Source organism: Dermacentor variabilis, chromosome 7, assembly GCF_050947875.1.
Source record: "Dermacentor variabilis isolate Ectoservices chromosome 7, ASM5094787v1, whole genome shotgun sequence".
Lineage (NCBI taxonomy): Eukaryota > Metazoa > Arthropoda > Arachnida > Ixodida > Ixodidae > Dermacentor > Dermacentor variabilis.
The window spans coordinates 125,534,284-125,558,391 of NC_134574.1; the positions used below are offsets into that span (position 1 = coordinate 125,534,284).

General features: G+C 45.0%; 1 protein-coding gene across 1 annotated transcript in view; it reads left to right on the plus strand.

The window, feature by feature from the left end:
• Window positions 1–11,794: 11,794 nt before the first annotated feature.
• LOC142587116 (uncharacterized) overlaps window positions 11,795–24,108 on the plus strand; it is a 74,495-nt gene continuing 62,181 nt past the window's right edge. Inside the window, exons 1-2 of the mRNA XM_075698004.1 lie at window positions 11,795–11,864; window positions 22,085–22,304. Coding sequence (XP_075554119.1) covers window positions 22,096–22,304 — 209 coding nt within the window. The 5' untranslated portion in view covers window positions 11,795–11,864; window positions 22,085–22,095. The remainder of the gene's footprint in view (window positions 11,865–22,084; window positions 22,305–24,108) is intronic.

Sequence of the window (24,108 nt, forward strand, 5' to 3'; positions counted from 1 at the left end):
TGAGAGCACCAAGATGAAGGCGCCTGTATCATGACCTACATGACACATATGTAATGATATTCTTGTCATGACGGAATATTTATATTTTTCATACAATCTTGTCTTACTACGCCAATTTTGCTACATAACAATTTAACCAAGCGACCATGAGAGCACCAAGATGTAGGCGCCTGTCTGAAGACCTACATGACACACATGTCATGATATTCTTGTCATTCATATTTCCAATACACTCTTGTCGTACTATGTCAATTTTGGTACATAAACATTTAACTAAACGACCATGAGAGCACTAAGATGTAGGCGGGTGTCACATGACCCACTTGGCACAGGTGTCATGATGTTCATGTCATAACCGATCATCTATGTTCGTCATACATTCTTGTCGTACTATGCCAATTTCGGGACGTACCAAGACGTAGGCGGCTCGTCCATTAGCTACATTGTCTTGCGGATTAATCAAATACTTAATTTATTTTTAATGCTAAAGCATTATACGCCCCATTACGAGAAAATTCATCGGCGTCTGCGTGATCGAAAGGAGTTACCAAAAATGGCCGACGGCGCAAGAGTAAAAACATGTGAAAAAGTGCTAGGACTGACGTCGAATTTTCCAAGGAGGTTCCTTTAAAGAAAGTAACATTTCGCACGTTTCGGAGTCGGTGGGAGCCGATCCCGGGCATCCGGGGTGGGAGACCAGCGCGCTACCCCGATTGTACGACGGCTCCACGGTTGTGGCTGACTGAAGCTGTCTACTGAGTGCATCTATGTCCACGTCACATCGCAGCCATCTTGCTGACTGAAGGTGTGGCCTCGTGTGCGCGTGTCTGGGCATGTGACGGCTCAGAAAATGGCGAGGAGTAGGAGCCACATCACTAGTGCATAAATTGGGTGCGTTCGTGATGTTCCCAGGCCTACGCACGGTAGAATGTTTCGCGTTCCCACACGTAAACAGTCTTAAGCGTCTTTGCCGATAATTTCTTTTAATATGAAAGCTTTTTTGTGGCTGCGCTTTAGATGTTAACTGAGCGAACAAGTTTCCAAGGCGCTGGATGGGTATATTAAGCTACTGCGAAAGCCACACGTCTCTCTCTATATATATATACTATATACCCTGTGAAAGGAGAGCACTGACAACGTTCAAGATATGACGCCATGAGTAACGCTATCATTGTCGTTGCTCGGCGACGAAGCACTCGATACGCGCAGAGCAGCAGTAAAGCATTCATCGTAGAGGCCGCCGGCGCTGAGCGACGCCTCGTTAGAGCCGCTCATCAAAGCTGCGGTGCCAGTCTCTCGACGCACAAACCGGCAGTCCCTCGCGCGCGAGCATGTGGCCCACGGAGGAAGGAAATTAAGGAGAGGCCCTGACGTCACTCTTTGCGAAGCTAAAGTGAAGCCGAAAGGTGGCGTTTCTCATGGCGTTGCTCCGCCTATCGGGCCAGCTCTTCTCTCTTGTTTACATTTCTCGCGAAACCACGCTGCGCAGCGCGCAACCGTGCTGCTCGGACCCGCACGCTCCGCAGCAATACTAAGCAATCGTTAGCACGTTAGCGTGATTCCGCGAAAAAGGGAAAAATTTCCCGCGGATATTCATTCGTCAGTAGCCATTGTAGTGGCGCGGTACATTGCGTACAGCGCTGCATGCGCGTTCATTTCACGCATTTTAGTTCCTCCTGTCCCACCTGGCCGCAGCAACATCCGGGACAGCATAGTCCAGATAACGCAGCGCAACAAAACACGAAGACCAACGCAAACCTGCCCACACGGCGCCTTTGCCATGGTACGAAACCTACGGAGCAACAAGTGTGAGCGCACAGAACCAAAACAAAGCCGCCATTGTGGCCCGAAAGGCGTGGCCGCTACGGCAAAGAAATAAAAAATCTGCAAAAAGGAGGAGAACGTACTACGTCACTTCTTCCACACTTTTCTCCTAGCGCGCGGAGGGGGTAGGGCCTCTCCTCAGTTTCCTTCCTCCATGATGTGGCCGCATACTGAAAATAGAAAGGCGTGCTAACCAAAGTCGACGTCAAAAAAAGGCCGAGACAACGCGCGTGGTACACTGTATCTGTACTTGCTGAAAATGTTGCACAGATGCATTATATTTTTTTTCGTTACTCGCATTATTTTGTTCCCTACGTTATCAGACGTTAATTTTTTTCCATACCCCTCGGTTTCCGTTATTCCTGTGGAGTCCTATAATACCTTTTTTTCTTTACGCGCATGCACGCAGACGTTGTCTTTTTTGCCGTCGATTTCGGTTGACACGCATTTCTTTCCATGTTGTTGTTTTTGCTTTTGTTTTGTCTTTTACCAAGAGGCCAGGCGCGCACATGCAGGAGACCCGGAAGTCTGTGGTGCATAGTGGCTACTTCTCGACTACATTGGCACAGAACACACGTACCGGCAATTTTACCCACGGCGCGACTGATTCTAGCTACATGGCTTGCTGAGACCCACATTTTAATAGCTCGGCTCTCTACGGCTCTCTGGAGGAGCGAAGGGACAATTTTTTGACCGAGTGTTCAGACGTAGATACCCAAATTCCAGGTAACCCAAAGCCATGTGTAGCCGCCTAAGAAGGCATTCTCTTCAAAATATATCGCGTTTTCACGTAACGATCTTCCCATTAATAAACAGTCACTGTAGCATACGCCGAACAATGTGAAGGCAAAAGCTTGCGCGCTGAAGAGACCTTCATAAAATTACTTGACATTTACATTCAGATGCTTTCTTACAACATATTACTTGTTTTTTCCGACCACAGGTCGTGGGCTGGAGTGCCTTCAATAATTCTATATTAACAGTGTCCTAGTTAACCTCGCCTTAGTACGAAGCGTCGTGCGTTCGACTTCCACATGAGCTCGAGGGTTCGACTGCCACAGAGGGTAGAAGGTTCGAGTGCCTAAACCAATTCTATCACATTTAAAATTGCCTTTCTTTTGTATGATGAGTGGCATCAGAGCCAGCTGTGGAAGAAGGCGACGACGAAGGCGCGAGCACGCGTCAGTATGAGCAGAGCTCACATGGCTTTCTGTACTGCACTCCGTGATTTCAGATCACCGGGGGTATGAGCCACTTAAGGCTTTCACCTTCGAAGGCATGCGTAGCAGCTCAACGTAGTACAAAAAACTTGCTTTTTTTTTCTTTCCTATCTCGCGACATTCATATATATGTAGCAGGAAAAGACTGCACCGGCACAATTCCAGAAATCGGTCATATCCTGCCTCTAAGGCGACGTGTATAAAGCGAAGCAGTTAGTGGTATGTTGGTTGGAATTTTCTGTGTCATCGCCATCGTTATCAGCAAAAAAAAAAGAGAGAGAGAAAACCGACCGCCGTAACGAATCACCAGTCGAGAGGATCGAATGGCGAAAAAACCTTACAACAGAAGACCTGTAGCAAGGCCTCTGTTATCTATGGAACCTCGCAGTAAATCAATCAACGGTACTTCAGCACAGACTCATTTTCCGGGTTTGTGGTTCTGTGCGCCTGCTTGTTCTGTCTCTGACATGTAAACTGAACTATCTGCAATACCGGCCCAATCACGTAGGCGCGCCAACCCTTCGGAAGCAGCAAACCTTTATAGAATTTGGAGCGTCCTATTGCACCAATCGAGAGTACAACAACAGTTAATCTCGCGTGCACTGGGCTAACATTGTCCAAGAATATTCATAAAATGGTTACGGCGGAACCTTTCGGAGCTTCCTATAGTGATCACAAAGCAGAAATCAATGCTCTTCAATCAAACTATTCTAAACATTTTAAGCCTGCGTGTGCGTGTTGCATTTTGTGATGCCATTTGTCATGATGTTAACAGCTCACTGACAAATTGCCTTCACAGGGATGAGTGTCTAAAGATTTTCTTTTCTCTTTCCCGCAGAGCTGGTGGCGGTAAGGAAAAGAATGGTTCGAAGGTGGGGTACATAGTAATCGCACTTGTGCTACTCCTGCTTCTCATTGGATTGATCTATTTTATTGGATTTTCTGGAAGTTCAAGTGGTGAGTGTAACCACTTTCTCTCATTCGACCGAAGGGTGGTAGCTGTTTCTTTCATTTAGTCATTTCATTCGTGAACACATGGTTTAGCATCCTACAAAAATTCACCAATTCAAGTGAAATACAAAAATTATGCAGATCGAACGCACACGTTGGAATTAATGTGAGGTTTAGTGATGATGGCTATATTAAGCTATATAAACATTGACTTGGGTATCTAACAAGATTTCTTCAATATCCCGCGGAAAGTCATAATCCTGTTGAGGTCACTTCAACAAAGTTTGACTGACTTGCTGAACAAGTTGTCACTCAGAACTAAAGGTGGGTCATCGCAGGATTCCCAATTTAGAACAAGAAATGCATGCGCCAACCACATTTGAGAACAAATCTGCTATGACTGGGAACATGAGGATATTTATCGGATATGCACATACCTTCCCTCACAAATGATTATAATGTGAGAACTACAAACCATGCCATGAACAGTTCACAGACGATTACGATACACCATATTGCGAATTTCGAGCGTAGCCGCTTGTCTTTCGAATTCGCGGTGCATTAGGGCAACGAATTTGATTCTAAATGAGAGCGTGCTTTCGGCGATGGCGCTGAGCGTCTTCTCGGGCAGCTCATTCAGCAGCATCAGCAGGAGCCAGCAGCAGCAGCAGCAAACAAAGCATTTCCACAACTTGCGTCGCTCACTATCCAGAAAGAAAGCATAAACACTAGAACGCGTGGCGCGCGCTGAGGGCATTCTCCGGCGTCGGGGCTGCTAGCGTAGAAGCGCATGCGCAGTGTGTCCGAAGGCCACAGCAGCGCTGTTTTTCAGCGCTGGCCGTCATGCCTTGTCCTGTCCTCGCCAGCTCGCCGTGTTCCTCCTCACTCTTTCGCCTCTTGGTTGCGGTCACGGAGCAAGAAACCTTTAGGGGTGGAAACTCCGCTGTTTGCGGCGCCCAGAAGAGGTCACAAGCCCGCGGAGCCACTATCATGCTGGCGGCGCCTGGCGGCCTGGAAAGAAATTACCGCCGTTTCGGTTGCCAGGGCAACCTATCGAGCGTGTTGCTCCCGTTCGGCCGCGCGCGCCTGACTCTTATTGAGGGCACTCTCGCGCGCTTCTTTACCGCTTGTAGACCGAAGAGCAACTGCTGCTACGCTCCAGCCATTTGAGCACAGTAAAAAATAAAACGCGTTAATTTCCATAACCGCTATGAGCCTCTAAGCTCACCGTAGTACTTATCACGTCTCATCATGTTGCTCGTGAATTGCTTCTCGCAGACGTAATCTCTCGATGTGAGCTAACGGCCGCCCCCAGGAATTGCCGCAGACCATGCTTGTAGACCACGCTTGCAAACGCTTCTACGACTCGCCGCATGGCGCGTCGTAAAAGCCACTCTGCTCGCTCGCGCTGACGGGAGTTTCACCTCCGAGTTTCAGTGCACCTTTCTCTCCTCTTTACTCCTCGCGGTTTTGATCTCCCGCTGCGCTCCACGTTCGCTTTCATCTTTCGCTGTGCTCGGTTTGCACCGCCAACGACGTTCGCCGCAGGAACGGCCGCTTAAGGGTTGCGTTCTAAAATTCGATCATATGTGCGAGCATTGTCTTTTTGGCGGTTTTCCTATATCCGACCCTGGACGACTGTGCATAGAAGGAATGTAGTTTTTTGAAGCTGTGCGCTGATGATCGGTACTGAAATAATTAAGACAATCTCGAGTGATTCAGCATAACACGTCATACAATTTATTTATTAGTTGTGCGCTCCGGGCACAAGGAAGTATTTTCAGGGTGTCTACCAAGTTGACATGTCCAAATTCCCTGAATTTTAAGGGTTTTCCCTGAGTGCCTTTGCAAAATTCCATGAGTGATGCAGAACTATGTTTTATGTCAAGATGAGCTGAAACCATATCGCCCGATGCTGTTACTATCTAGTAAGCATATGAAAAAAATTAAAAAAACGACTTAATCCAATTTGAATACTAAAGAGTAGTGTTTATGTTATTCAAAAAGAGAATACAAGGGAGGGGTTAGTAAAATACACGGCAAATAAATTGTCTTTGAAAAAAATTGCAAACCGAATCGGAAATTGTCAAATACGAATGAAAAAGGAGATGCATACAAAAGCGAACATTTTCGACTATGAGTTATTTCTATCAACTGATAGCAAGCTCAGTGGTATGAGGCGCGAACTTTGTTACAATTGAGATTTTCTCTCAACAGCTCAAAAGTCAACCTTAACTGTCCTGACATGCTCTCAGCCCGCGCACGACGCCTCAGTGTTGTGTTTCACAAGCTTTAAAGCGTTTATTTTGGTTTGCATGAGGGACACTTGCGTTTCGGCATCAGCCGACACTGTTTCTGGAGCTCAAGCTCCCTCAAAACGGCGGCAGCACACTTCCTCTCCCGTTCATTCCTGAATGCGTAGGTCCTTTCTGTTCTTGTACACCTTCCGCCACTCCTTCACCCCACGGACAACTTGAAGCATCTTCCTGGTCAGTTCCACACTCCACGTCCTAGTTTTCGGTCTCCTCAGTGGCCGCGAAAACGCCCGAAAAATGGCCCAGTTGGAAAAAAAAATAAATGCATGTCATTTACTGCCCTTAAGGGCTCAAACCGCCACAGGCACCTTCAAAAACGCTCTGAAGACCTGTCGGTAAACGTATTAGGCATATCGGTGCAGGTACTGTGAGAGGAAATACTGGGTACACGCGTGTTTAATTAAAGAATGCATACTGTATCCCGTGGCAGTAGCCCCTTCCCAGTAGCTATTTATGGTTCACTTCAATACTTTTGCGTATGCTTCACCAAGTGACATTTTTGTACGGAGGCTTGTACGTGCTTTCCAAGCTTCTAAGCCAATCGCAAGGACCACAGAGGCAGAGTCCGTGCCGTTGCTGACAGCCGCGAATTCTTTCAATGAAAAATACGACACCCAGGGGCAAGAAGCTTCATAGCGACCGTCGAAGCAGCTAGGCCTAGCGTTGCCGCAGTGGTGGCTACGGCTGCCAGCGGATCTGCGTGCGAGAGCGCCAGTTGGAGGCGGCGAGGTAATCAAAATGGCAGCAGTGGAGGTTTTGATTAATGCCGTTTCGGACCTGTGGTCACGGGAAAGCGTCCAGAAAATCGGACGGTGAAGTGTTCTTGCGTCCGGAATTTCAGACGTTCTGATACATTGACCCTATGGGGTACTGGTGGTGCCGCAAAGCCGTCCAAATTATCGGGAATCCGGATAGTCGGTCGTTGACTGTACTCTGGCTACTCCTGCAGCCGACGACAGGGCTTCAAAGACGATTCATTACCATTTCTACTCGAGCGAGCATTACCGCGACTTTCGACCCTTTCAATAAAATTGCAGCTGATTTTCCCTGATAGAGGCACAAACACCCTGAGTTTTCCCTGTGTTTTTCTAGACGACTTCGGATCCCTGAGAATTGCCGGTTGGTAGACACCCTGATTTTAATCAAATGTCGAGGATTTCCTCGCCCAAACCATGATTTTGTTAGGAGGCACGCAGTATTTCGGAAAGAACACAATATTTTATTACCACCCGGGGTTCCTCAAAGTGCATCTAATTCTAACCACATTGCGCCCCCAGCGGAAAGCGGCTGCCGCGGCAGCGTTCGAACCCGCGCCCTCGTGGTCAGCCGCGCAACGCCACAGCGACTGACCTGCTGTGGGGCGTGTTATTAGTTTCGCGCTGTGCCTATCAGGAACCAACCAAGTGTTCACATGGCATTCTTCATATTCTGTTTAACCGTGCTCGCCTGAACAGAAGTTCATCACATAGCCATGCTCACAATGGTATTGATTGCACCAGTCACTAACTTTACCGTAGAGCAGCAATTAGGACTAATTGCCTCTTTCATATATATATATATATATATATATATATATATATATATATATATATATATATATATATATATATATATATATATATAATATGTCTTCCTACATTTACGTAAGGGGTCAGCCTGCACATAAATGATAACTAATGATAGTAGACAAACGAGCACAACTTATTTCAGTAACTCTGTCATAAGTGGCTGTTTCATCGAAATTAACCACAGTGTGTCTGGTCAACTGGGAGACATTTTCGCATGCTCTTGACCTACGACAGTCAATGACAGCTAAAACTTAATAGAGCTCTATCTTTACCTTCACGCGAAATCCTGAAAATTTAGCAACAACTTGAACTTCTTTTTGATCAATCCTCACATGCTACGACACGCGTTTCGCTGGCAACTGAGGCACCGATTATGGGTGTGTGCGCGCACGCGCTCCCGCGCGTGTTGTCTGTGTGAGCACGAGGTTGCGCGTTCGATTCCCTGCCGCACATCGACGATGCATGAATTGCGACAACGCTCACGAAATCAATTTCAGATACACGTTAAGGAACCACTGGTGGTAAAAATTATTCGCGGTGGTCCATCAAACACCGTGACAATTGATCTACTCTCCTCTTTCGCTTGTTTCTGATTTCAGTGGAGCCGACTGCTGGGGAAGCAGAAGGCAGCGGCGGTGACAGTGACTCCGGAGGCAACTCGGGTAATGGCCCCCCCGCGTATCAAGCACCGCCTCCGACCACGAAAGCGGCATCAACAGGTCAAAGTCTACGTTACCACACTCTCCTACGTTGCAATAAATGAATGGACACTGAATGTGAAACTTAGAGCTTCTATGCGTTAAGGAAAACATCAGATAAGTTCCTCTTGGCAGATACGACCATCAGAGAAGACACGTGCTCAAACCCCGTTTTAGCTTGGAAAACCCTTTTACAGAACACTTAACCGCAGCTTCCCCTTTGGTGTCCGTAATAACACCTGCACAATATATTTCAACCCAATTAGGTTAGCTTCCAAATTTCGTTTAGCTTCGGTGCGCACTAAGTGCGACAAGGTCACCACGACCTTTGACGCTGCTAACTTGTGCAACAGTCTTATTACGTATTAAGCAGGGTTACTTGTATAGCCGAACTTTTATATAAACTCGAATACAAATATTCGAGAAAGTGATCTTTCACAATCAAATTGAATGTGAAACATTCAGAATACCTAAAAGATTACATTGTGAGCTCCAAGGCGTCCGTTAAGTTACAAAAGGCCAGTACACATTAATTAATACTCTTAACAACGTCGAAAACATGATGTCTCATCTGCTGAGAAGCTTGTATATCCGAAACATCGAGTGGAGCATGCCATGAATGCAGAACCCAAAAGTTTGAAACAAAGCAATGTACGATCATGTCTGCGGCACAACGACAGAGAAGAAGAAAAAAGAATGGAACAGCGTGTCCGAGAACCTCGTAGTAGCGTGAAGTGCTCGGTGAAAGAACTAAGGGCAATACTACACTGTCGGATGTGTAATTAAGATATTCAAACGTGCAGAGATTGAAAATGAATCAGATGAGCTGCTTTATCTAAATAGAGACACCAAATTCGTGGGCTTCGAAAGGCTACACAGACCTACTGAATGGCTGGAAACAATTATTCGCACGTGGCCTCCCATACGTGTTTGTTCAACAACTGAACCATCTGAGCAACATCTGCAGCACTCCCGCTAAAGAATCCTTCCAACGACTCTACGTTTGAACCACGTAGGCAGCAAGAACTGTTCCTCTCTTTTACAGTATTCGAACGAAAGGAGTATTCGAGAAGCTCGACCACCGAATTCTGAAATCGGATAGGAATCTAATACGCATTAAATACAAATCAAAAAGCAATGATTATTTGATTTGCAATGAAAATCTCAATTTGGCGCACGAACCTTGTATCATGCAATTGCGACCTTTATTACGTTATAAACAAAAGATTTCATCTTATTCACTAACGCCCTCAAAGTCTCGTGTTCAAAATTTTGCCGATAGTTTTTACTGTTCTACACTCGTTTCCAAGATTATATTTATTCTAGTTTTACCGGCGTTTACTGTGTAATTGTTCAATTCTAACGTTATCTAACATACTATGTACTGTTGCGTCGTATCCTTGAAATAGGCTTTGCGTTATCTAACAGTAGGTCGCTTTACGGCCTTGTGCTCTGGAATCTCCTTCTGCTCACTCACCAGACTCCTACGCTATACAGAAAAAAAAATGTAACCGATAACAGTTACAACCACTCTTCTTAAAAATCTGATTAATTACGATTACCAATTGCTGCCCCACAATATCAATTGGGCAAATACTTCAAAGCAATCGATCACATTAACGTTACTTTTATTCATATTTTATTAAGATTGCACAATGAAGCACCTAGATTGAGCTGGCCCTCCTCTTCAATTGCATCCTCTGCAGGCCTTCGCACGTTGCTTATCTTCGATAAGAACTGCCTTTCAAATTTTTATTCGGTAATCTTCTCTCTCTCTCTCTCTCTCTCTTTGTGCGGGGACATCCGAAGCAACAGCGAAACGTCGCTCTACGAGCACGCTTTTGATAAGAGCTGTATTTTATCTCACCAATACACGTCCCGCAGAAGATTGTGGTCACTCAAAACCGCGATGCCAGGAACTGTGTCCTGTATGAAGCGAAGCATTTCATTGTTACTGGAGCCAGGGAAAGGCGCTCCCGATAGCGGCAGTCGAGAAGTGGAAAATCGCCTACTGCAAATTCTTTAGGGTCAACAACTGAAGGGAGGGCCATCGCTACGTAGTAGTGCGAATTGAATTCATCCGCTAACATGGGAAGCACCTCCTTCCGGCGTCATTACTTTGATTACAACTTAGATTACTGTTCGTAACGCACTCAAGCAACTGTTCACGCTCCTTGAAAAGTTATGGAAATTTGTGATGTATTTCGATATAAAGGTGCATATTATTCACCCCTAACAATGCTATTCATAATAATGAGTTACGTATACTAGGTCATGTCATCGTGTTTAGGTGTCGGGAAATGTTTATAAACGGGCTGTGGCAGATGGAATAATTCTTGTCGTTGAACTCGGTTATTCGAAGAGGCAGACATTACTAGCAAGAGAAATCTAAACAAATATTACACTATTTACCAAAACGATTATTTACTTCTTAACTGATCAATCTACACTACATATTATAATTGAAAAATTGTAGAAAGAGTTTCCCAGACTCATTCGCTTGAAAATAACTGCCACGATGACAGCAGTTACCATACATTTCCTCAAGTGTCTCACAGAATAAATGGCAGTTCCAGTTACTTTCTTGCTTCAGTGCATACAAGACCGTTTTATTAAAGAATGAAAACCAACTGTGCATTTTTGCATCGAGTTTGATGACGCATAGCCTCAAATTAGTGTCATTTCGGAAACACGCGTCAGACGCATAAAAAGGAAGAAAGAGCGGTGGTGATGATGCACTTATTTTACACAGCAACGCACACGTTTTGTTGAGTTAATGGGCAATGTAGTTGACTCTGTACCTCCGTCACGCGGTAAAATATACATAGGCCAAACTTATAGGTGCCTAAATGAAAGATTTTAATGAAAAATTTAAGAGCACAAGGCAGCATCGTCTGTTGTAGCTTCTTTCATAAAAATGTAATTGGTTGCATGTATTTGGTTACTTAATGAAGTAACTGAATTTCGATGAACGTTAAATTGTAAATATAATCGTTGAACTACAAAATTTCCCAGAACATATTTTAATACAAATAACTAATGACTTAATTACTTACGTACAAGCCTCATACAGATTCATGTGGTTCTAAGCATTGTATGGCTAATCGCTTGATCGAATCACTGATTGATTGATTGTAATTATTGATAGCCGTAATGGGAACACTCAAAAACGTGACAGGATTAAACCTCTCATGACCTCTCTTTATCTTGTCACAGGCACTGCAACTGACCCTGGCGTAGCGAGCACATCAAAACCAGGAGCAACAACAACAGCACCACCTCCTCCGAGTAAGCGCAATAGTACAACTGTACAAGTAATAATATTTTATTATCGTATTTTAACATAATTACTAGAGGAAGGAAATCCTAACTTTTGAAACATTGGGCAAAGTGCATTGAAGTGCAGGGAGGTTATGTAGAAAAATAATGCAGGATTCAGTTTTCTGTAATTAGAACAAATGTGCCTTTTCTTGAACGTCTCCTTACTTTCTGCCTTGCCTTCGCACATTGCCAACCTGTCTATATCTCATGATTTTATCTAAACGATTCAGTGATTGGCTTAGTTTAATCCTAACATGCATATACAACACCTGCCTCAAGGCACTAAAATTTCTTATATCATGGGGAAATCTCTCGTGTCACTCTGATCGACAAATCTGGCTTGAATACAGACATACAAAACTAAAGAATATCTCCCCATTCTTTGCCTTTAAAATCTTCGAGTCCGTCCTGCACACATTATTCGCATGTACATAGGTTTATCGCGGTTCGGCAGTGCGAGGACAGTAGTCAACTTGACACTGTTTACAGTGACCAAAGTAAGGCGCTTAATTTTTTCTTTCATGCCGCATTTCTGCGAGAACGCTAAGAAACCGACGTTTGTACATCTATAATGCCATTTCTGAGGACTACCTGTGAGATCAGCAACGCTGTGTCACCTCCAACGGGGAGTTCGCAAGCACGTTCGAAGCTGTCAGTGCTGCAATTTATCTTTGGACCGCTTGTCTTCTGTATTTTTGTAAATGGTACATGCAGAGTCATAAAGAACTCGTTTTTTGACTCTGACAAGAATGGTGTAGACCAACGAAATGAAAAATAGAAATTCTTGCTGTTTTGCGAGCGAATGTCATTACATAAATTTTAATAGCTTTATCATTGAACTGTTTACAAAGCGAAATCTGGTGAGGCTGCAACATGCGACAGCCATTAGCAGTAAGAATTTCCTCGCAAATCGTGATTTCATCATCATGTAGAAGAAACGAAGACTTCTGAATAGTGGAAAGAACGTCATTAATAAACATTTCCCGAAGTAGTAGACCTATTGCTGACCCTAGAGAGACGCCGCTAGCTGCCATGGCTACGGTTTACTTTGTGTGATTATGAATGCAACGGATGCTAAACGTCTGAGACGCGATGTGACTAACGACGTGCCACAGTATTACGCACCAGTGCAAGTCCTACTCTTTTTTTGTCCTACGTTCGCTCCCTATAGGCCAGGGACTGGTTTCTCCCCGAATTGCTCTGTGTGAACTGACCCGACGTGGCCTATACGTTCACCCCCTACACGTCAGCGAGTGATTTCTCCAGAATTTGTCTGTGTGAGTAGGAATGGCGTGTCCTCACAAGGCCCGCTACCTGGGAGTAAGAGAGAATGAGGGTGCCCGGATGGTGGAGGGTATAAGAAAGCCAGCGCGACGCCACGTGAAGACAAATCATCTCTGCCCTTGCATACAGGAGCACGCGCACCCAACGTTCTGTATTTGTCTTGGAGCGCACCGCTCACCCGTAACGGTGTATTAAGCTTCCGTTATTTGGTTGTACATCATCTCGCGTTTCCTGCCGGACCCACTTTTATGGTCGAGCTGGTTCGAGCTCCAAGCAGACTCTGATGAAGGTCGCCAAAACTCCCTCTACGTGACAACAGGTACCAGCTCGCAACGCCACGTATAAAACAGGCGTTTGGTCATTGACATTAACAAGACGTAGTTTATCGAGACAATCACTCTTCAAGAGCTTTACCGACTTACGAGTCAATAACAAAGTGCATAAACTTGATCAGAAACTGTTGTAGCCAGGAAGGAAGAGCGAGACGGCCAGACGAGGAGTCATGTACGGACACGTTTAGCCTTTCCAGACACCACTTTATCCTGTTGATTGAAAACTTGCTTTCGCCAAATCTCTTGCATCTGCAGAATCATAGAGACTGTACAGCTGCAGAAAAAATTTAGAATTTCCAATTGCTTAGTGAGCTTTGTCAAGTTTACAGAATTTCGACTCCATGCAAAAACTTGCTACAAGAAATCAAATATGAGAACAAAAACTACTTCGTGTTTTCAAAAGCTTAAAAAGCACTTATCCAGCCACTTGCAAATTATGCCTGGTGTATGACATTGTGAAAAACAATGAAAGAAGTGAAGCCGCTACATACAACATACTGGCACACAGTAAAAACACCCAACCGTCTACCTTCCCACTCATTTTGCTAAAGTATTCTGCACATTATTCGAAATTGCAGCACAGTTATAACAAGTGTTCCAAGGTGTATGCAACACAATTTAACCATCCTTACTTTCATCAGTGCTTTTGCTGAGGATTCACTATCTTACTGTACAGAATTGTGCAGACTGCGTCTGAAAGATTAACTCCGACGTGTTCTGTCACTCAACAACAGCCAGTTTACTGGCAAAAGCTGCAGAAAGGAACTTTCCCTAATTTACATATACTATGCGAAATGTTATCAAGTCAATACAGGGACACATGCCCGTGGTGAGGCGCAATACCCACACTTTATCACATCACATAGGAGTGCAATACGAATAAGACATTCCACAAAATAGAAAATCCGAGTGCGGAGCAGTGGGATGGCGTGCTCTTCAGCGGCGACCCTAGCCTCCAACAGAGGGTGGTGAATCATGCCCGGCGAGTAACCACGCTCAGTGGTGCCCTGGAATAGGGGCGCCAACCATGCAGGCCGGAGATCGTCATCAACAAATTGAAGATGAAGACATCCGGCCTTACCTCTGAATTACCCGTTCTAGAGCAATAAAGTTTACTTCCTCCTCCTACTCTATCTCTGGAAGAAGAAGAGCACGCATGGTCAGATCGCCGACCACGCGCCGTCACGGGAAAGTATGTCTCCCCGCTTTCACTAGATGGCAGCATTTATATCTCCCCAACAGAGCAACCGAATTTCAGTGCAGCAGGCGGCTCCACGCACCTCCCACTTCTAGTATGCATGTGGGAAGTGTCTTGGCAACACGAACGGGCGCCTGCTGCCCGGTCACTGACACAAACATTTTCTGCATTGGTTTCAGCACGGTAATAGCGAACTAGCAGAGTCTTGTTCCTGCGTACGACACCAGCGTCGGTGTTAACCCAGTAGGACCGAGGCTCATCGGCTGGGGCTTGTACTGTAGCTTGGCACTTGAGGTCTGTCAACCAGATGTCATCTCCGTAGAATAGCCACGGCAGGTCGCGGACTCTGTGACGCCAGTCGAAGTATTTCCTTTGACGTTTCCAGTACTGTTTATCGAAATCCGAAGGCTCTCTTGATACGGCAGTTGGGGTGTAAGCTTGGTTGAACTAAGAGAAAGCATGGTTCGTAGCCGACGGCCCATCAGTAGTTTCGCAGGGCTATACCCATTCTTCAAAGGAGTCGACCTGTAAGCTCGAAGCGTTAAGTAAGGGTCTTTCGTCTTTGTCATGGCAGCCTTGATGATTTTACCGCAGCCTCAGCAAGTCCATTGCTCTGAGGATATTGAGGGCTAGAGGTGACGTGCTTGAGGGAGTAGTCCTGAACAAAGAGTGAAAACTCAGTCGACGAGAACTGCGGGCAATTGTCGGAAACCACTTCCTCAGGAATCCCGTGGCGTGCAAAAATTAACTTGCACTGGTTGACTACAGCTGCGGACGTAAGCTTCTCGAGCCTAGCCAGTTCAGGGTATCTTGAATATTAACCTGTTGCTATCAACCACCACTGGCTCTTAAAGTGAAACAAGTCCATTGCGATGAGTTGCCAGGGTCTTTCTGCAAATTTGGAACTTCTCAGTGGCATTTTCCTGTTACTTGTTGCATCGACGCATTGCTGATGTTGCTTCACCAGGGACGTGACATCAGCTCCTATAGTGGGCCACCAGACACAATCTCCGGCACGAGAAAGTGTCTTTGTTATGCCGAAGTGTCCTTAATGTAAGAGTCGTAGGACTTCGGTTTGGCAGGAGGCCGGAACGACACCTCGAGCAGTCAGTGTAGAGGAGTAAATCGTTCTCTAGTGTCAAGTGGTGTCGATGTTCGTAGAAGGGATTTATGTCCACTGGTAAATCTTGCCTGCAGGGCCACTCCTTTTTCTTGCTCCACCAGCGAATTTCTGCACAAACAGGGTCTGTCTGATGGGATGCCGGTAACTACTGAAGGCAGTACTTCTTTATAGGAATACAGGTTCTCAAAGAACATACGAAAGCTCCCACGTTTTCTTCGAGCTCTGTGTCTTCTAATTTTTGGAGAGCCGTTCTGGAAAGATCTAAGCTAGAAGCTATTTGCCTGGAACGTATGCAATGTCGTGCTGGTATCGCATCATTCTCACCTTTAGCCACTGTAATCTGGCTGTCAGGTCGTCAAGGCTCTTTGAATTGAGGATGGAAACCAACAGTGTATGGCCCGTCTCCAGCTTGAACAGCTTGCCGACCAGATAATCGCTGAACTTGTCACCTACCCAGACTAAGGCAAGAGCGTCTTTCTCGATTAGAGCCTATCGCTTCTAGGTCTTTGAGAGCAATTGTGAAGCATAAACGATGAAAGAAAACTTGCCGTTCGTTTGCTTTTGCCGGAATAATGCACCAAGTCCGAAGGGCGACGCATCTGCAGTGACGATCGTTTCTCTCGATGGATCGTACACTCCAAGGACAGGGCGAGACGTGAGCAGCGACTTCCATTTGTTGAACGCCTGCTATTGTGGACCATCTCAAGCAAACTCTTGCTTCTTTGACAGTAAACGAGTAAGTGGTTGCAGGACTTCAGGGAGATTGAGAATGAATCTGGCGCGGTATGTTGACATTCCGAGAATTCTCTGCAGCTCGATCGTTTTTCTTGGGCTCTCCACTTTCATAATGGCTTCAACTTTCTTTTTGTCGGGGCTTATGCCCCCTTGGTCTAGCCAGTGTCCAAGAAACGTGAGGCTGTGGAAAAGCATTTGGTTTCATTTTATGTCAGTTCAGCCTTGACGAGTAGCCGTAGCACATTTCTGAGTGTCTCATTGTGCTCATGCTCATTCGAACTGCACATAAGGATGGCATCCATGTGACAGAAAAGCCCACTGACGCCTTGTAAAATCACGACATCTGGTTCTGGAAGTGTTCAGGAGCAGACGCAATTTCAAACGGTAACCGGTTGAAATAGAAGCGCCCAAAAGGTGAGATGAACGTGGTGAACTTTTTAGAGCCTTAACAAAGTTGAATCTGCCAAAATCCAGAGTAGCGTACAGCTTGGAGAACACCTTAGCTCCGTAGAGAAGTCCGAGAGTGTGCTCCACGCAAGGGATAGGATGGCATTCTCTCAGAACGGGGCGGTTCAGTTCTGTGAAGTCAACGCAGATTCTCACGTCTCCGGAGGGATTTCGGACGACTAACATTGGTGCACACCACTCAGTCGGCTCGTCAACAGGTGATATGACGCCGAGTTTCTGAATTCTTTGTAGTTCCAACTTTATCCTTTCCTATAAAGGAATTCGGATGCGCCGCAGAGAGCTGAGTGCGAAAAGTCTCGCTCCTGCTTGCAGCTGAATTCGGTGTTTCTTGTGCACATTGTCGAGTCCCTAGAAGAACGCTGGAAATTCTTCTTTCGGATTCCCTTTCTCAGCAATGGCGTTTACGAATGTCAACATTCGGAGTTCGATCGCCGGCTCGCCTACCAACGGAGTGCGGACCTCATCTAAGACGTAGACATCCTGAGTAATCGTACGGTCGCGGTAGATGAGCTCGAGTTGTGCCACTCCTGCGGCTGGAGGAAGCTTTCCGCCTTGACCATTTATCTGGCGAGGAGGAGCTGAGAGAAAAGGTCTGTCCTTGAGCATGTGGAATACTTGCTTCGGGAGGACTGTTTCATCGCGCCAGTGCCAATTTCGAAGTTTACTGGCTGACCTTGAACCAGGACTGTTGCCTCCCACGTTCAAGCATGCAACGTCTTCATTATTCCGAGGAATCCTGCTTCTAAATTTACTGGTTGCGTTTCCACACAATCGAGGCTCCACGACATGCATACGGAGGCGTAATCACCCTATTTCTGGCAATTCCTGCAGACTTCCGAGCGTGCTGGGCACAGAGTACGAGGGTGACGCTCTTCTACGAACCAACGACATGATTTTCGCATGCTGTTTTTACCTGAAGATGAAGGTGGCTTGTTTGTCCCACGTCAATAGCTGCCGCTTTTGTCCTGTACGCCAAGTGGACTGGGGTGCGGACGCAACTTTGTTCACACATGGCACTTCCTGGCGGAGATCGACTTGTTGCTGACGGACGCTGTCGATCTGGTGGACAGACTCAAAAGCCTTCTGAAAATTGAGGTATGCGTCGGAGCTATAGCCTGGCAGATAACTGCTTATCTTTTATCCCAACCACGAGGCGGTCGCGCACGAACTCTTCTCGAAGAGCGCCGAAGTCGCAGTCTTTCGAAAATGTGCGATGGGCTGTAACGAAATCTTCAGCCGACTCACCGTCTGGTTGTACTCTGGAGTTGAATCTCGTTCGTTCATTGGTTACGTTGCGTCACGGGATCAAGTATTTATCAAACTTTTCCGTGACTCGGTCGAACTTCTAGGAGTTCTCTTCAGATGGAGCAGAAGTAGAACTGGCGTAGATTTCCTCGGCTCGCTCGCCCATGATGTAGAGCAGCGCGTCTACTTGATGCTTCTCGGACTGAACGCACAACCCTGAAGAGGTTCGGAAACGTTCAAATCTTTGTTTCCACTTCGGCCACTCGTTCGGCGACGAAAAGTTGAAGGCGTCCGGGCTTTAATTATGAACGACGCCGTGGCCTCGAACGTTAAGGGGCCGCGTTGTTTGAGTACCGAAGTGTATGTATAGGGAGCAGCTCGCCGACGTTTCGTTGCTGGCCTCGTCCTTCGCACGGAGGAGGACTGGGAGCCGATGTCTGCTGGTAGAACCTCTTCTTCTGACACCATGTTGTAGCCAGGAAGGAAGAGCGAGTCGGCCAGACGAGGAGACACATGCAAACACGCTTAGTGGTATCACATACGTGTTCTATCTCCAGAAGAAGAAAAGCACGCGCTGCCAGATCGCCGACCACGCGCAGTCACGGCGAATTATGTCTCCACGCTTTCACTAGATGGCAGCATATACAAAATAAACAATGAATGGCTGACTACATCAAAAACTTTGCTAATGTCACAGGAAATGGCGTCAACTTGCCCACTCTAAAGTGCCGGTATGGAGTCCTGCGTCATGACACTTAAGATATTTGTCATAGCGGAGAGGCTAGAACGAAATCCATGCTCATTCAGAATCAATAAGTTCTTCACGGTAAAAGATAATAGCTTGTGAGGAGCAAGCACAAAAGTCATAGACGTGGCACAGAAAAAGAAACAAATTGGGCGATATACTTCCAAAGTTCCACCGTGTGGTCACAGGATGCTTTTGTCCAAGAATAGAATATATGAGTCGTGATCCGACTTGTATAGACGTTTGCTGAGAGCCTGAAAAATAAAGCGGAATTCTTCTCGCCACCCATTAGGCACAGGATTTCTGAATCTTCTGTGCACGCCATCACTGTACTTTAGGCCAGTTTTAAGTTCAGACAAAAGCCAGAGGAGATATTTATAGCTACCAACCTTGTACAGGGGGACACCTTTTCGCATCGTCTTCAAAACCAGGTCTGTAAACTGACCTACTTAGTCATGCAGTTTGGTTTTGTCTTTATCTAGTAACCACTCGTTAGCGGACAAGGTATCATATAAATCGACATAATCACCTCGCTTGAAAGCAAAGCGGAAAAATTCAATTATGCAACTGGAGGAGCTCTGCCTGAGCGCTGACACACAGGCAGTTATTTTTTAGTAACGAACGAAACCTATCAGGAAAGGACGCACAAATGAAATGTCAGTACGAGTCATTTCGTTTAGCTTGAGCATTTAACAGGCACTGGTCTGTGAAATTACCAGAGAAATTCGCGATAATGTTATGTTGCGTAAAGTAGCAGAAGGCTCGAAAGCCTAATAGCAGGCGCCACTTGGCATGCTCTAGTCAATTCCGGGTGTACTAAAATTACGAATAACGGTTACTCCACTCTCGCTACGGAAAGATAATATACTTTCAATACAAGAGATGATCTCATCAAAGAGGACAGGGGAAATATTCATTCGTCGATACATAGGGAGATACAATAAACCACTTCTCGCCGTGCGTTAGGCTGATTTCTAAATGAACGGACTCCTGCAAACTTTCTATGTCGTCTCGCCGGGAGTGCCTCGCCAAATTGTCAACGATAATCGATACGCCACCACCTTTCTGTTCCAACTCGCAGAAGGCCCGATTGCGGAAGGCGTTCTAGTGCGTAGAAAAAAGGCCCAAAGGGAAACTTTCACTGCAGAGCCTAGTTTCGAAAATATGATGTAGAAAAATAATGTACTTTGGTGCGAAGTCCACGAGTAAGTTGAAAAAATATATACACGTTACGCAACATTTCAATCCTTAAAGATTGATAATAATAATAATAATAATAATAATAATAATAATAATAATAATAATAATAATAATAATAATAATAATAATAATAATAATAATAATAATAATAATAATAATAATAATAATAATAATAATAATAATAATAATAATAATAAAAGAAATACTTGTCAATGCGATCTGTATACACATTATATATACATCAATAAACTTCTAAACTGCGCCTCATACGTACAAGCAATGACTTTTGTGTAGTTTCCTCCACATAAGTGTACTGTGGGCCAATGGAAACTTCTATAGCTTCAATGCGACATTTTAATTTGCGAATTTTCGAAAGACGATTGTTTCTCGTTATTATAAGAAGCGGAGGAAACAGGTGCGCTTTTCCACCTATACCGCTTTTGCTTGAGCAAACTGTATGTAGCAGTTGAGGCTTCGGATCCCATCGGTACTTCGACAATGGACTTTACGGGAGCTTTAGTGGCAGGTGTGTGAAGCTGCGTTAGGTTACGATGTTTTTTGTGACTTCTTTCATTTTTCTAGATTTCATTTTTTAATAGCTCTAAGTTAAGATTGCTGCTTTTTTCCCGAAATTAGTTACTTAAAGAGGCAGAGGGATTCAGTGTTTTTATTCAATCGAGGCATTATGTGTTTGTACAAGCTATATATTGGGCGTGCGTGTGTTCTTCTCTGTTGCCATCGGCAGTTAGTCGAGAAACGTGTTTGCGTCCTTTATTTGACCCGCTCTGAAGCTTCGCTCAGTGTGATGTGGCCAAGCTCACCTTCAGCTGTAATCACCGTTTTTTTTTCTTGATCATCTACGCGGCCGTATTGCGGAAAATGTTGAATACTCTTCAAGTCAATTATTTCGAGAGAATGGCGTAAACTCATCAGACATGCCAATGCGCCTTGGGCTTTATATATGGCAGAACCTGACCGGCGCACACGAGCTTATTACAAGAAAGAGACGAATGACAACACACAAAGTCATGTTTACCTGAAGTGTAATGTTGTTCAATACCAACATCAAAGGTGGAAAGCTGGACAAGTTAGCGTGCTCATGTATGTGCTGCTAATAACTGTTATTCTAAGACTTATTTGACACTTCCAGCAGAATGCTCCTATTGGACTCATTTACCAAAGTTAAAGAGCTACGTTTATGGTGCGAAATAACTCTCACATGCGTGGTACCGTAATTAAACATTCCTTGAAGTCTTTATTCTTCCAGTTGGGGTGCTCCACGCTTCCATATAAGTAAATATTCACATGCTCGTCTCAAATGAAAGTCGATTTATGTTTAGTTCGCAGAGTTCTGAATTTGCGCAAGTTCTATTTGCTATATTTTACGAAGAAAAACACGGATTCTCCTATTTGGCCTAAAACCTATCAATCTATTCTGGGTGATTCAAGAAATCTAGTAAGAGCAACATTCATGCACAGAGATGATGTTCATGGAACTTTCAGCCACCTGTTGAACTTCACCGCAACACACCAGCGTAAGTTATTCAGCAGCGCTTTCCAAAAACTATATTTAAAAAGAGCTGCTCATTTCATTGAGGTTAAGTTGGCAGCGTTGTGAGGGTACTATCGTTTAACAGCATATATATTTACACCACCTAATTGGCACTTAGCTCGGCGAACTAGCAGTGGTTGGTTCACTACCAACACACTGCTATAGCGTAGCACACCTTGCCGACTAAATCTCAACTCTTACTTCGTTAATATACCCGTCCGCGCTCGATAAAGTTCAATAAGCATGTGCGCGAAATGGCGCATTAGAGTGATCCAGTGTATACAGTGGGTTTTTGTATTTCGCAGTAAAACCGCCCATGTTGTCTTGCACGGTCGGGCGCCAAGCCGTGATCACGGATTTGGTGCCCCCCGATGGAACATGCGACAACATATTCTACACGGACGTCTTCTTCAACGAGAAGAACAACATGATAGAGCCACTGTACAGCGACACCGCCTTCAAGGTGGTCCGGTCCGCCGCAGCGACGTACTCGAAGACAACGTTCGGAACTTCGATGTATCCGGGGTGAGCTCACCCATGCCTCCCAATCTGCTTTGTTTCTGTGACGAACAGAAAAGCCCACTAGCAATAGGAGGAGTTCATTACACCTCAATGCAACGTGACCTAATAACTCCGTGATTGAGAGCAGCGTGCACCATAATAAGTGAAGTAGAACGACCTTCTTCAGGACATGCGGTGAATCGTGCTTCCAGTACAAGCACATTGGCCACACTGGGATAGTAAGTCCAAAATAAGAAACAGCGTGATGGCTCATTTGAAGGTGTAGCGCGTTCTCACTTGATGTATAGCCTTCACTGTTGTAGCTGTGGCTCCCCGCAAGTCTTTATTTTTTTCGATTTCTCATACGAGCGTACGACAGTGCGTGAGCTGTTGATGCCTATCATTAAAAAAAAGAGCAGCAGCACATAAAAGAGTCATGAATACGTAATAAGCGGTTATATGATGGCCCTAATTTCCCTCTTTCAGAAATAACATTGTTAGATAGCGGCTAGGCATGAGCCTAATTTTTCTATAGCGTACATTTGACCTTTTATATGCCACTCCGATGTCCCTGACGTCAGCCGCTTTTGCGGAAGACGCTGGTAATGAAAACAAGATAATAGTCTTCACAGAGTAGTGAATACTGCTGTCATAGCAGATGACTTCAAAGCCGAACCTATCGCTGAAGTCTTTGAGTCTTTGAAGTCGCTATCGCTGAAGTCTTTGGTTTTTTTTTTCACATCTGTTTCACCCTTGTGATACGGCTTTTTCATAATCTACGCTGAATTCATATACAGGGTGGTTTCTTTAGCCGCACCAAATTTTCTAATGATTACCTATGGCACGTAACACAATTCTAACCTTTAGTCTAAATCACTTGATGAAGTGGCCATTACTTCTACGAGAAATCAAAATGATCAGTTGAATAATAACGTAATTAGTCTATTGAACATTTTACCTAATTGCTTTACACCACATATTTCGACCTACGAATTATCGACGCTGAGTTCACAAGACGTAACCGCTTGGAACGAATTCTATGGACAGCACCAGTTCCGTGATGTGAATTTTAAGAAAGTCTGACGAAATGCATTCGTGTTTCAGTTACTTTTGTGCTTCAACGCAAAAACCAGCGCCTTCCTAAATAAGTAACTGCAACGCCAATGAATATCGTCGGACACATTAAGAATTACTATCTTGGAACTTGTGCTCTCCAGAGAATTCATTTGAATTGTATACGCCTTGCGAACTCAGAGCCTATAATTCGTGCATTGAAGTATCTGACGCAAATAAATAATCGCAAGGTTCATTAGCTTAATTACGCTAATTATACAATTCGATATGTTGCTTTTTCGTAGAAGGAATGGCCATCTCGTTGAGTAATTGATATTAAAAGTTAGAAATCTGCTGTGGACATAGGCAATCTCTGAAAATTTGGTGCAGCTAAAGAAAGACACCCTGTATAGCATGTGACAAAGGGGCTACATGTTTTCTGCTTTTTAACCCTAGGGGATTTCGGTTCAATTTCCACAGCTAAAGGTATAAAGAAAAATGTTTTGATAAGCTCTGTTCACCAAGCTAGAACACAGCCAAGATGGCGGAAAAAAATCTCTACAATCATCGTTTCCTTCTACACAGTGACCAGTGTAATCTTTGTCACATTGATTGCAATCTCACGACATTGACTCGGGCCGGAAAAGCGTCGACCAGGTGCCAAAGACAGGTTCGCAGGCGAGGGGTACAGCTTTAGGCGGAAATGTGCATCATGTTTGAGGAAGCAGAAGGCGTGGTAGGATCGAACGGCGCCTATTTCTAAAGTAACGTCTGC